Source organism: Mauremys mutica, chromosome 20, assembly GCF_020497125.1.
Source record: "Mauremys mutica isolate MM-2020 ecotype Southern chromosome 20, ASM2049712v1, whole genome shotgun sequence".
In the NCBI taxonomy this organism is placed as follows: domain Eukaryota; kingdom Metazoa; phylum Chordata; order Testudines; family Geoemydidae; genus Mauremys; species Mauremys mutica.
The window spans coordinates 26,879,323-26,893,147 of record NC_059091.1 but is presented as its reverse complement, the minus strand read 5'-3'; the positions used below and the strand labels follow the sequence as shown (position 1 = coordinate 26,893,147).

Below are 13,825 nucleotides of genomic sequence, written 5' to 3'. Positions count from 1 at the left end.
GATGGAAGCGTGTGTGGGGGATGCGTGTGCAGGGTAGATGCGTGTGCAGGACACATGGGTGTGCGTGTGATGTGTGTGCAGGACAGATGCATGTGCGTGCGATGCATGTGCAGGACGGCTGCAGGTGCAAGACGGATGCATGTGCGGGGCAGATGCGGATGCAGGAAGAATGCATGTGCATGCGATGTGTGTGCAGGGCAGATGTATGTGCATGTGATGCATGTCCGGGACAGATGTGTGTCCGGGGCAGATGCGGATGCAGGATGTATGTATGTGCGTGCAATGTGTGTGCAGGGTGGATGCGTGTGCGGGGCGGATGCATGTGCATGGGATGCATGTGTGGGATGGCTGGGCTGCATCACTGAGGCAGCACGTGCCCCCCCCCACACGGCTCTCCCCCCGCAGTGCTGGAGGTGACGGTGCTGAACACGGAGGGGCAGGTGCAGGAGCTGGTCTTCCCGCAGGAGTACGCCAGCGAGAACTCCATCCAGCTCTCGGCCAAAACCATCAAGCAGAACAGCCGCAATGGTGAGTGGGGGTCTGGGGCACGGGGGGGGACGGACCCCAGGGAGCAGCACTAACCGCCCCCTCTCCTCCCCAGGGGTGGTCAAGGTGGTCTTCATCCTCTACAACAACCTGGGCTTCTTCCTCTCCACCGAGAACGCCACGGTCAAGCTGAGCGGGGAGGCAGGCGCTCCCAGCCCCGCCCTGGTCGTCAACTCGCAGGTCATCGCCGCCTCCATCAACAAGGAGTCCAGCCGTGTCTTCCTCATGGACCCCGTCATCTTCACCCTCTCCCACCTGGAGGTGAGACCCAGCCCAGCCACCAGGGGGCGCTGTGCTACTGGGGTGCTGCCCCCACTGCCCTGGCTGTGCCCTGCCCCCATACACACCCCAGCCTGGCACCAGGGGGCGCTGGGGTGCTGGGGTACTACCCCCACTGCCTGGCCTGTGCCCTGCCCACACACCCCAGCCTGGCGCTGCCCTGCTGGGGTTCTCTCAATAAGAATCTGGACGTATGAATTCCAGTGTATCCCTCTGTCCTTCTATGCCCCCCCCATACCTGGGTCCCCTGTGATTCTCGTGCTCCCGTCACCCCCGTCGTCACTGACGCGTCCCCCCCGGCTGCTCCCCACAGGCGAAGAACCACTTCAACGCCAACTGCTCCTTCTGGAACTACTCGGAGCGCTCCATGATGGGCTACTGGTCGACGCAGGGCTGCCGCCTGGTGGAGACCAACAAGACGCACACGACCTGCGCCTGCAGCCACCTCACCAACTTCGCCGTGCTCATGGCGCACCGCGAGATCGTAAGGGCCTGGGCTCGGGGGCAGGGCGGGCACCTGCTCCTGCAGCCCTCGGCTGGTCTGAGCACAGTGTCCCCCAGTAGCGTAGCTAGTGGGGTGCAGGGGAAGCAGCCACTTCCCCTGAGCACATTTTCCAGAAGCGGAGCACCTTAGTTAGGGGTTACCGGTGCTGAATTCCTGCAGGCAAGGAGGGGGGCAGGGGCTGGTCCCTGCGGTGGGGCGGAGCGGCGCCACACCTGTCAAAGGAAGTGGAAAGCAGCGGCGCTAGCAACTGCAGCAGCGGGGCTGGTACTGGGAGCAGCATGGAGCAGCCATGAGAGGTGGGTGCAGGCAGCCCAGCTCCCCCTGCCTGGGGCTCCCCTCGTCCGCCGCGGGGCGCGGGCTCCTTCTCTGCAGCACTGCCCGCCACGGGGCTGGGGCTCTGCCCTGCACACACCCAGCACCTCCGGGGCTGCTCCTGCCTCCCCGGGCTGGCCCCAGATCCCCTCCCCCGGGGGGCTGGGGTCCTGATGCTGCTTGCGCCCCTCTGCCTCCTCCGCGGGGTAGGCAGCCCCAGGAGGTTGAGGCCGTGTCACCCCTTCACCAGCTTCCCCCTCCAGCAGCCCCCGCACCGCCCTGCTGGGCCTGTTCAGCTCGGCCCCACCGGGTCCTGCCCTACCTCATGCAACCCGCCCCTACTGTGGGGCGGCCCGGCCCGGGGGCACTGGGGGAGCTGCAGCAAAGCCCCACCCGGAGCTGGTGCAGGAGACGAGCCTGGCTCTCAGCCCAGGCTCCGGCATCAGCCTGCAGCGGGGAGCGGAGCCACCCCCCGCCGGCTCGGCTCAGCCCAGCCCCACTCTTAAGGGGACACGGACCCCACCGCGGCTCGGCCCGGCCCAGCCCGGGGCACGTGGGGGTGTCACCTCACCCCCCACCTGGGGGGCCCGGCGAGGGGGGTGCTCGGCACCATAGCAGAGCAGAGGGGAGGCCAGCGTGGAGTGGACCCCCATGAGGAGGAGCCAAGGGGGGCGTGGCCAGAGGAGGAGGAGCCAAGGGGGTGTGTGGCCAGAGGAGGAGCCAAGGAGGGGTGCCTTTTTTATGTTTGCTCCCCCTGCTCTTAGAATCCGGTTATGCCACTGTGTCCCCCGCCCCCCAGTGGCTGGTCGGTGTGCACTGTCCCCTCCCCTCCCCGAAGAGATTGGTCTGGGCACACTGCCCCCCTCTAGTGGCTGGTCAGAGGATAACAGCCTACTGCTCTAGCTCAAGTTGCAGAACGTCCCAGCTCCAATCCCAGCTGATGGCTCCTGCTGGGGCGTGGGGGGAGGATGTTGGCAAAGGGGCAAAGAGGAAGGAGGGGGAGGGGAGGCATTGCTGGAGCAATGGCAGAGGTGGGGGGGGATGCATCTTTGAACTGTCTAGGTTAGGAGGGGAGGGGGAGAATCCCCAGGGGGATGGGGGAGGGTGTGCCAGGAGTGGGGAGGATCCCTGGTGAGATGGAGGAGGGGTGCCTGGAGGGGAGCACCCCAGGGTGCTGGGGAGAGCTCCAGCTTTGGGCAGGGGCTCCCCCGCAGCACAACAGCCCCGGGGGTGCCCGTCCTAACCCCCCTGCTCCTGCCGCCCCAGTACCAGGGCCGCATCAACGAGCTGCTGCTGTCAGTGATCACCTGGGTGGGCATCGTCATCTCGCTGGTGTGCCTGGCCATCTGCATCTCCACCTTCTGCTTCCTGCGCGGGCTGCAGACCGACCGCAACACCATCCACAAGAACCTCTGCATCAGCCTCTTCCTTGCTGAGCTCCTCTTCCTCATCGGCATCGACAAGACGCAGTACGAGGTGGGGCCCAGCAGGGGGCACCCTGCCCTGGCCCTCACGGCTGACCCCAGGGCCCCAGAGTGGCTCTAGGAGGCACTGTGCTACAGGAATGGCCAGCAGGGCATTCATTCCGCCTCCCCTAAAAATTCCCTGCAGTTTCATTCTGGTGTCCCCTCTTTCATTACTGTGTTGCTGTAAGGCTCTTAAACAGGCCCCGTACTCCACCCCAGAGGCAGCTGTATCTCAGCACCGGGCGAGGGATCCCTGTATAAATAGCCCCCACATGCCGCACCCCAGAAGCAGCTGCATCTCTGCACTGGGCGAGGGATCCCTGTGTGTATCGCTAACCCCCTTGTCCCTCTTCCCCCTCCCCAGATCGCCTGCCCCATCTTTGCGGGGCTGCTGCATTACTTTTTCCTGGCAGCCTTCTCCTGGATGTGCCTGGAGGGCGTGCACCTCTACCTCATGCTGGTGGAGGTCTTCGAGAGCGAGTACTCCCGCAAGAAGTACTACTACCTGGGTGGCTACTGCTTCCCAGCCCTCGTGGTGGGCATCGCCGCCGCCATCGACTACCGCAGCTACGGCACCGACAAAGCGTGAGTGCGGGGGCAGGGCTAAGGCACTGATGGGGCGGGAGTGCCAGAGTCGGGGCTAACGCACTGATGGGGTGTGAGTGATGGGGTGAGGCGGGACTAAGGCAGCAATGGGGCATGAGTGGTGGCAGGCGGGGCTATGGCACAGAAAAGGCATGAGTGCTAGTGGGTGGGGCATGAGTGCTCAGATGGGTGGGGCTATGACACCAAGGGTGTGAGTCCCAGCAGCAGATTGGATAAAAATTAACATAAAAAAATTTAAAATCTCATTTTTTAAATTAATTCCGTTTCTCTATAAAAACAAAGCTATTCAAAATTGAATTTGAAATTGACAAACTGATGTTAAGGCCTAAACTTATTCTGATCTATTACAGTAATTGTAATCAAATTACAAAAGCAATAGGCATCAGTAAACGTTTGCTGCCAAACTTTAAAGAAAGTCAAAATCCCTGAAGTGGTGGAAGTCACTGGTTCAGCATTTGGAACTGGAGTTTGTTGAAGAACTAAACCAGCTCGTGACAGCAGTAGCCTTATCTGTGTCCTTCTTTGCATTTTATCCAACGAGTTCAGCTCAGTTCATTCAAAGTTGAAAACCCAACTGGGAGTTGAAAATGTGGGAGAGTTTCTTTTCCTTTTCCAATCTGTGAATAAAACCAAGTGTGAGAGGATGAGATCTACTAGTTCTAAAATCTCAGCGCACAAGGTGACCAGCACCAATCACTTTGATTCACTAACTGCGGCTAACGCTCCCTTCGTTTCATAAATCAGTTTGGTTTAAATGCAAACCAGGGTTTGAGAAATTCACTTTTTTCCCAGCACGTTTAAGGGAGTTTTATTTAACTAAGTCATGAAAACCATTTTAAAAATTGTGCCTTTTTAATTGAATTCCAATTTCTAGCCCAAGGCAGCTTGACAGAAATCCCAAGTAAAAAATGACTCTGGTGAATAAGAAATGCGTCATTCACCATTTTCTAACATCATACAAAAGTGTAAAAAGCAAGAGTCTAAAGAGACGCATGTGAAGCTATAGACTTGCTTCAATAAATTCAGCTAGATCGAGCGAATCGTCCTGCTTAGCAAGCCCAATGGAGTGTAATAGATACATTTAAATGCAAATCAACATGTTTTAAGGGTTGCCATCCAATGAGTCTTCACCGTCCTTTAGGAAAATACCAAAAAAGTACAAACTCATATGCCCCGGTCAGGGTCAGGGCACTGGCATTGATGTGGCATGAGTGCTGAGGCATATGGGGGAAATCCAGAGTGGTCCTTGTGCCCCAGAGCTTCTCTGCAGTGCTCAGCCTCCTGGGGCAGCCCCAGAAGGGGTGAGGGAGATTTAGGTGCCCTCCCCCATGGGGCCACCAAGTCAGCTTGCCTGTAGCTAACACTCCCTCCCCCACTTCCCACAGCTGCTGGCTCCGAGTGGACAATTACTTCATCTGGAGCTTCATCGGCCCCGTCTCCTTCATTATCGTGGTGAGTCCAGAGGTGCTGTGGGGGGAAGCGCAGAGATGTCCCAACTCCTGCAGTGTGACAGGCCGCTCCCCCAGCCTGAGGCAACCCCCCAGGAAGGGATCAGCATCATTATCCCCACTGCCAAGGCGGGGATAGAACCCAAGAGTCCTGGCTTCCAGCCCCACCTGCTGTAACCACTAGACCCCACTCCTCTCCCAGAGCCAGGGCTAGAACCCAGGAGTGCCAGCACCCAGCCCTTCCCACCAGCTCCAGCCACTGGCCCCTCACGCAGCAGGGAGCGCTCTCCCCTAAGTCTAACTCCAAGACCCCAGCTCAGAGCTCTCAGGCTCATTGGCTTGGCTCTGATCTGTTCCTGGGTAAAGCCCCTCCCAGAACCCACTAACCCGCACTGGGGAATAAGGGGCCAGTGGAGCCATATCCTGGCTCACAGAAATGGGCTTCGGACAAACAGCAAAAGAAACCCTCCTACAGCCCTTCTCAGAGTGGGGCAGAGGGGTCACGGCACGGGTGGGAGGGGGCAGAGACACAGCCCCTCCCAATGTGGGGCAGCTGGGGGAGCGATTGCAGAGTGGTTAGGGGAGAGGAGGCCTCGCAGCCAGCAGGGGCAGGGGTCGGAGGGGCAAGGGGTGGGTCTGTTGCAGAGCTGGGGTCTCACGGCTCCCCCGCCCCCAGGTCAACCTGCTCTTCCTCATGATCACGCTGCACAAGATGAGCCGCAGCACGGCCGTGCTCAAGCCCGACTCCAGCCGCCTGGACAACATCAAGTGAGTGAAGCCGGGTCGGCAGGTGCTGGGGTCCCCCCACTGACGCCCCCGCCTCCGGGAGGAGCTGGGGACACACTGCACTGGCCCCAGCCCCAGCTGGACAGGGCACGAGTGACCCCCAAGGTGGCTGCATCTCAGCGCCAGGCGAGGGGTCCCTGTATAAACAGCTGCCATGCCCCACCCCAGAGGTGGCTGCACCTCAGCACCGGGCGAAGTGTGTGGATGCCATGGGTAACTCTCTGTGTCTCTCCCCTGCAGGTCCTGGGCGCTGGGCGCCATCGCTCTCCTCTTCCTCCTGGGACTCACCTGGGCCTTCGGCCTCCTCTTCATCAACAAGGAGTCCATCGTCATGGCCTATCTCTTCACCACCTTCAACGCCTTCCAGGGCATGTTCATCTTCGTCTTCCACTGTGCCCTGCAGAAGAAGGTCAGGCACTGCCCTCAGCCAGGAGAGGGGCAGCAGCAGAGCCGGGGGGAGCCCAGGGCTGGGGTAGCAGGGGCTGCGGGTCGGGAGTGAGGGGCAGCAGCAGAACTAGGGAAGGGGAGCCCAGGGCTGGGCTAGCAGGGGGTCTCCCAGCCCGGTGCACTAACCCCAGTCATCCCCCTCCCCCCCACCGCCTCCACAGGTGCACAGGGAGTTCAGTAAATGCCTGCGTCACGCGTCCTGCTGCCTGCGCAGCCCCCCGGGGGCCACACTCGGCTCCCTCAAGACTTCAGCCATTCGGAGCAACAACCGCTACTACACGGGCACGCAGGTACGGGGGGCTGAGCCCTGCCTGGGCTGGGGGGGGCAGAGCCCTCCTTGGGCTGGGCGGTGGGGGGGTGAACGGAGCCCTCCCTGAGCTGGGGATGGGATCGGAGTGGGGGGGCAAATGGGGACAGACGTACAGAGCCCCGTCCTAGGGCTGGGGACAGATGGACAGAACCTTACCTAGTGCAGGGGGTGTGATGGGGGGCAGGGGACAGCGCCCTCCCCTAGGGCTGCAGATGGACAGACAAAATCCTCCCTAGGGGTGGGGGCGGGGTGGGGAGGAGGTGCCAGACTTTCTCAGGCAGGGCTGGGGTCTCTGGGGGTGGGACAGGCAGCCAGGGGTGTCAGTGTCTGAGCTCCCCCACCGACAAACACCCCCCGTGTCTCTCACAGAGTCGGATCCGGAGAATGTGGAACGACACCGTCCGGAAACAGACGGAGTCGAGCTTCATGGCGGGGGATATCAACAGCACCCCCACCCTAAACCGAGGTGAGACCCCCCCCACCCAGCACCCCCTGCCCAGCACCCCCACCCTGAACCAAGGTGAGACCCCCCCACCCAGCACCCCCACCCTGAACCGAGGTAATACCCCCCCACCCAGCACCCCCTGCCCAGCACCCCCACCATGATCCGAGGTGAGCCCCTCCACCCAGCACCCTCTCCCTGAACCGAGGTGAGACCCTCCCACCCAGCACCCCTGCCCAGCACCCCCACCCTAAACCCAGGTGAGACCCCCCAAGGGCCCCCACCCTGCTCTCTGCAGCCCCTGGACTCTCTCCCTTGGTGGCGTCAGATCCCTGCACTGCCCCAGCCAGCCCTGCTCAGGGTGGTGTGCTGGGTCGGCTCTTTGCCCGGCAGGGGGATACGTTCCCCATTACCCCTTGGGCTTCGGGGGCCATGGGGGGCCCCGCAGGGGAGCTGACACCTGCCTCTGCTGCCGCTGCAGGGACCATGGGGAACCACCTGCTGACCAACCCGGTGCTGCAGACCCGGGGCGGCACCAGTCCCTACAACACCCTCATCGCCGAGTCCGTGGGCTTCAACCCCTCCTCGCCCCCCGTCTTCAACTCCCCAGGTAAGACCCCCAGCCCCCCTCGCTCTGCCCCAGGTGTGAGGACACACCCCGCTACCCCCCAAAGTCCCCCAGTCTGGGGACATCCCTGGAGGGGACCCACTCACTGGGATCCCACTTTCCTTCCTGCCCGGTATTTGGGGGGAGCCCTGTAGGGGTGTGGTGTGGTCTCCTTAAATCTTCTCCCAAGAAGGGAGTTCTTGGTTCTTGCGCCTTTCTCAGCAGGGAGCGCTGTGGGGAGCGAGACAGGAGCACTGGCTGTGGGGAGGGTTCCTGGCTACTCCAGCCCCGTTGTCTCCCAGCAGGAGGTGCTGTAGGGAAGCACAGAGAGGTCCATGGGTGGGGGGGGGTCAGTGTTTGCTTTGGGGGTGCTGCCCCCTGCCTGCCCTATAACCTTCTCTCTCTTGTCTCCCCCTCTCCACTTGCTGGTGCCACTTGCAGGGAGCTTCCGAGAGTCCAGTACGTCCCTCCTTTCCAGTTCCATTTCGCAGTAATGTTTCCTTCATTGCTAGTTTGACTGGCAGGCTGGGGGTGGGGCAGAGCCAGGACACGACGGTGCAGGCAGCCAGGAGCTGGCGTGGAGCCTGGCCTCTCCAGCAGGGGGTGCTGTGGGGAGCAGGGCGGGAATGCTGCCTGTGGGGGGAGCTCCCAGCTACTCCAGTCCCGGCCTCTCCCAGCAGGAGGCGCTGTGGGCAGTTCTATAATGGGGTTCAACTCTTGCATTCACTGCCTTGGACAAGAGAGGGAGACTCTGAATAATTGTCGCTGGGACCGTGTCTTAGTGGCCTATGGGAAGGCATCTATATTGCCCTCCTGCTGGGCTTGATTGTACCTGTGGTCCCTATAGTCCTGTATCGCCTTCCTGCTGAGCCGTATCGGACCCCTGGTCCCTATACACCTGTACTGCCCACCTGCTGAACCAGATCAGCCCCATGGTCCCTATAGTCTCATATCACCCTCCTGATGGACCATTTTGGTCATGTAGTCCAGTATCTGACCAGCAGTCAATACTTGGTGTTTCAGAGCAAGGAAGCCTTGTCCCTTATGATGCGCCTGAGCAGCAGAGGACGGGGGGCTCCCCAGCTCAGGCGGTGGGTCCCCCAGATCTCAGTACTAGGGTTCCCAATGTTTTGGAGCTGGAGATGGGGGGAAAGGGGCCCACTATCTCAGACCCTCACAGACTTGGTTGCAGGTTGGGGGGTGGCAAGTATGTGTGTTGGGGGAGGCGCACAGGACTGGATTGGGGAGTCAGCCCCCCATCCAGCAGGGGAGTGGGGCTCTGCTATGTCTGACCAGCTTGTGCCCGCCCCCAGATCTGGGGGGCTGGGTTCTCAGCTCCCATCAGAAAGCCCAGCCCAAAGCAGCACCTGGCTGTGGCTGAAGATGGGGGCGTGTAGGGGGGGGAACAGCCGTGGCCCATTTCCACCCCTGAGGCTGGGTCCGACCTGGCACCGGGAGCTGATGAGTCTTGGATCAGACACCACATGGGAGCTCCGGGCCAATCACACCCCCATAGTGGTGATGGGGGGTGGGGGTATGACCTCCGACCCTGCCATCCAGCCCTCGCTGAGCTCCCTGCTCACGCCTACCCCCTGCCCTTTTCCAAAAATTCCTGGGAGCGCCCCCCCCCGGTGCCTCCCTCCCGCCCCCCACTAACTCCCCCCCTCTCTCTTCCCTGCCCCGCCCCCGGCAGAGCACCCCCTGAACAACAGCCGGGACGCCTGCGGCATGGACACCCTGCCCCTCAACGGCAACTTCAACAACAGCTACTCCCTCCGCAGTGCTGACTTCCCGGCCGAGGGCGCCAAGATGGCCGACTGCCGGCGCAACCTCAGCGACGCCGCCGCCTTCGAGAAGATGATCATCTCGGAGCTGGTGCACAACAACCTACGTGGGGGCGCCGGCGGCACGGCCAAGGGGGCGCCCCCTGCAGGAGGGGCCGGCCCGGCCGAGCCCAGCAACCCCTCTGGCCCGCCCGCCCCCCCTGGCGGCAGCGGGCCTGGTGAGGAGGAGGCAGCGGCGGCGCCCGAGGGCCCGGCCCTGAGCCACGAGGAGAACCTGGAGATCGAACTCATGTACAAGGCCCTGGAGGAGCCGCTGCTGCTGCAACGGGCTCAGTCGATCCTCTACCAGAGCGACCTGGAGGAGTCCGAGAGCTGCACGGCCGACCTGACCGAGGGCGGAGACGGCCAGGCCCCCTCCCCCAACAGGGACTCCTTGTACACCAGTATGACCAACCTGAGAGACTCCCCTTACCCGGACAGCAGCCCCGAGGCGGTGGGGGAAATCCTCCCCCACACCCAAGCCATCAATGAAATCTACTACACCAACCGGCCTGCCCTGGTGCCCCGCAGCCAGCTCCAAGCCTACTACCAGGTCCGGAGACCGAGCACTGACGGCTACTTGGTTCAAGCCGGCTTAGAGGGCCCAGTGCCGGAGGGAGACGGTCAAATGCAGCTGGTGACCAGTCTCTGAAAGCCAGGAGCGGACTGAGGAGCCGTCCCAAGCCGCCGACTCTCCCCCCACCTCATCCCACCTTTGCCAAAAGGAGCCCCTCCCCCCGGGCCATGGCCTGGCCTTTTTAATTTTTGCCCTGGGATGCTGAGAGAGAGAAGGGTGGGGCGCTGCAGAAGGACACAGGCCAGGGGAAGGAGGAGAGGTGGCGTGACTCTCCTCTGGGAAGGGGGGCCGTCTTGTCTAGCTTCCTCCTGCCCACCTGGTGGAGACGGGAGGGTGGAAATCAGGGGGTTGCGACTTTTGTTTTTGAAGGGAAGGAAAGGAAGGAGGAGGGGCGGGAAGGAAGGAATGAAAAAGGCACCGGGCCGGACACAGGAGCTCAATTTTTTCGTTTTTTAAGGTCGTCCCTCTTCTGTTTCTTTACGTTGGTTTTGTGGGGAGAGAAGATCACAAAGAAGTGGAGCAGGGAAACCAATTTTCTTTTTAAGGCGTGTTAAGAAACAGATCAGAACCATGGGGGAGGGGCCGGCTGGGCCTGTATCAGAGTCCCAGAACAACCCCCCACACACACCGGCACCCAGGTGTAGGCCATCCCTGCTCCCCCACATGTGCACCTTGGCGATGTCAAAGAGGGATCCGATTGGGCCGGAGAGAGAGGGGCGGATGGAGCATCCTCCTGTGGCCTCCACTGTCTTCTATACGAACTTTGCCAAAAACCATAATCTGTATAGATATATAGAGAGTTATAAAGAGAGAGCTATATCGAGAGAGAGAGAGAGAGGTGGGGGTGGGGATTGTTTGGGGTCTGGATAGAAATTATGTTGAATCCAGTGCTGACCTTCCAGTATTTGTCAGCTGGGGGAAACTGAGGCATGGTGGGGAAGGGACTCTTAAACTCACTCATTGACAGGGTTTTGAGTTCGGTTCTTTTTTAATGCCAAGCCATCAGCAAAGTCTGCAGGAGACCGGGGGAGGGGTGCATTTCTTTTTTCTTTCAAAAGCATCCTGGGCACCAGGAAGGGCTGATGCACAACCTTGTTTCCAGCAGAGGAGGAGATGGTGCTGAGGTGGCCATCTTTGATTTGGATTTTTGTTTTCCTTTGCTGTGTGGCGTACACACACACACACACACACACCCTGCCCTTCACAGCTCACACATCAAACACACATCACCACCCTGCTCCGGGAGCTGACAGAGGAAACCGGGAGCCGAGGGGTTCTTCCTGGGCCGTCGGTGTAATTGTTCAATACGCATTCCCCACTCGCGCCCGCCGCTGCTCTGCTGCTGCCACTTTGGTCACGATGCGCACGTCATTTTCCTATGGCTCAATGGGAAGCTCGGAAACTCCTGCAGCTCTCACCCTTTCTGCGTTTTCCAGCTCTGCTTTTATTTCCTCCTCTGAAGACATGCAGAAGTCAGGTGCCTCGTGGGAGCTGCTGTCTGAACCCGGTTGGGTCAAGATGAGGGTGGGGAGGATTTTTTTGGGGGGCAATTTGACAATTGAACCATTTTCCTCTCCAAATCAGTCGGATCATCTTCGAGCAAAAGAACAACAGAAACCCAAACGGCACTTTTTTTTTCTTTTCTTTCAAAGGACAAAACAACAAAAAAACAAAAAATTCTCCCTTTTCAAGCACAACTCTGAATTCTCTCGCCCTCTTCTTCCCGAGAGAGACCATGGGAGCCAATATCACATGAATACGTCATTTCGCCGGGGGGGGGGGATGTCTTAGGGTGGGGTGGAGGGTTAATTCGGGGGAGGCGGGTTGGGATACAGATTGAAATGCTGTAAATATGAAATTTCAGACAAACAACAAAAAGGGGAATTGAAGAATCCCTTGAAAAATGAAACAGGGATTTAAAAAAAAAATACAACCAATCAACCACAGTCCCAGGGAACAGTTTGTGTCCTGGAATTAAAATATATATCTATAGATATATAGATATATACTGAGCTCTGCTCCAGCCCCATTGACTGTTGGGGGGGGCAGGTGAAGGGAACAAGGAGACCCCCTCCCGTTTTGACGAAGACAGGGGAAGGGATCGCAAAAACGAAGAGCAGATTTTTACAATCAAAACAAAAAAAAGAAAAAAATAACTGTTTTTGGCACAATTTTTATGTAATATATACATATAATGCGTCATTTCTGTGACTTTCTCAACATTCCCTTTTCCTGCTGGATAAGGTCCTTTTTTCATACATCTTGACATGGATCGGTCATTTTCTCACTCACTGCCACTGTGGAATTGTGGGTAAAAAAAAATTTACTGTAAGACCCAAAGATGCTGTAACTGTAGGTTAGGAACATTGTTTGGGGTTTATTTTGCTTTCTTTCTGGCCAGGGCTGTTGGGTGTCGGGAGTTTTTAAGTCTATGGTTATTTATTTGCATCCCTCTGAGCTGGAAGGCATTTGACGGGGTCGAGCTGAAGGGCCAGGTGGGCGTGTGGTTCAGATTCATGGAGTGTGGAAGGGTTTCGCTTTCTGGTTCCTTTTCTCCCAGCCTGTGGAACTACTGGAGAGTGTGAGAGATCATGGGGGTGTTTAGGACGGTCCTGGGCTTCATCGGCTTGGATGTAGTGATTTAAACGTTGGATAGAAGGGTGGAGACATAAGAGGCAGGATCCCTAGCTGGTATGAATGGATGTTGCTCCATTGGGGTCCATGTAGCTATGCTTATTGGCACCCCGCTGGGGATGGGGCCCAAGGAGCTTGGGAAACTCAAGCTCCCACTCCCAGTGGCCAGCAAACGCCCTGGGTGAACTGCAGGGTGTAGGTGACAAGTGGGTGATATTTACCATGTTGCCCTGGCCAGTGGTCTCTGGCCAGACACAAGGCCAGCAAAGGGCTGGATAGGCCCTGAAAAGCTTTTTCCCGCTCTAGGCCTTGGTGGGGGTAGATGGACCACCCACTAGTGTCATTCCCCTGCCCCATGCAGACAGGGCCGGTGCTTCCATTAGGCAACCCTAGGCGGTCGCCTAGGGCGCCAGGATTCGGGGGGCGGCATTTTGTGCGCTCCTCATGGGGCACATGGGAGCTTCCAGTTCTGCTCCCATCGCACCGCCAAAGAAGGACCTTCTGCCTACGTGCCGCGGAAAACAGTGGCAGGCAATTGAGCAGCTCAATGACTGCCGCTGTCGCCTGCGGCATTTCGGCGGAGAGTCCTTCTTCGGCGGCGCGATGGGAGTGGAACCGGAAGCTCCCGCGCGCCCCGTGGGGAGCACACAAAATGCCGCCACCCCGAATTCTGCCTAGGGTGCCAGAAACCCTGGCGCCGCTCCTGCATGCAGAGCAACCAGCCCTCACCCACCAGGGCCATCGCTGAGAGCTGAGCGCCCGTGAAACTCAGGGGTTTCAGCGCCGCCACCGTCCCACCTCGCCGGAGCAAAACCCACAGGCAAGATGGCTGGCAGCTCCCCGCCCAAGCCAAGTGGCCAATAGGACAGCTGAGGCATGCAGGGAAACTGGCCTGCAAAGCCTCCTGGGATACTGAGGGCTGCTTCAGTGGCTCCGTTGGAGCTGTATGCCAGGCCACGGACACCCCCCCAGCTCCCCCCTGAACACTACGGCTTACACCAGAGTCAATGCAGCGTCCAAGTCTGTTACTCTAGAAC

At 59.5% G+C, this 13,825-nt stretch overlaps 1 protein-coding gene across 5 annotated transcripts in view; it reads left to right on the top strand.

Moving 5' to 3' along the window:
* Positions 1 to 13,197, top strand: part of LOC123353556 (adhesion G protein-coupled receptor L1) — a 96,028-nt gene extending 82,831 nt beyond the window's left edge. For 3 of the 5 annotated variants that reach the window (XM_044994737.1, XM_044994738.1, XM_044994736.1), the window contains 13 exons: positions 406 to 528; positions 602 to 807; positions 1,139 to 1,309; positions 2,909 to 3,118; positions 3,473 to 3,693; positions 5,100 to 5,166; positions 5,839 to 5,930; positions 6,189 to 6,357; positions 6,557 to 6,685; positions 7,075 to 7,171; positions 7,629 to 7,757; positions 8,196 to 8,213; positions 9,448 to 13,197. In XM_044994737.1, coding sequence (XP_044850672.1) covers positions 406 to 528; positions 602 to 807; positions 1,139 to 1,309; positions 2,909 to 3,118; positions 3,473 to 3,693; positions 5,100 to 5,166; positions 5,839 to 5,930; positions 6,189 to 6,357; positions 6,557 to 6,685; positions 7,075 to 7,171; positions 7,629 to 7,757; positions 8,196 to 8,213; positions 9,448 to 10,229 — 2,414 coding nt within the window. In that variant the 3' untranslated portion in view covers positions 10,230 to 13,197. Of the gene's footprint in view, positions 1 to 405; positions 529 to 601; positions 808 to 1,138; positions 1,310 to 2,908; positions 3,119 to 3,472; positions 3,694 to 5,099; positions 5,167 to 5,838; positions 5,931 to 6,188; positions 6,358 to 6,556; positions 6,686 to 7,074; positions 7,172 to 7,628; positions 7,758 to 8,195; positions 8,245 to 9,447 lie in introns of all 5 variants that reach the window. The other 2 variants (XM_044994740.1, XM_044994739.1) reach the window with 2 other exon arrangements.
* The last annotated feature ends 628 nt before the right edge of the window (positions 13,198 to 13,825 follow it).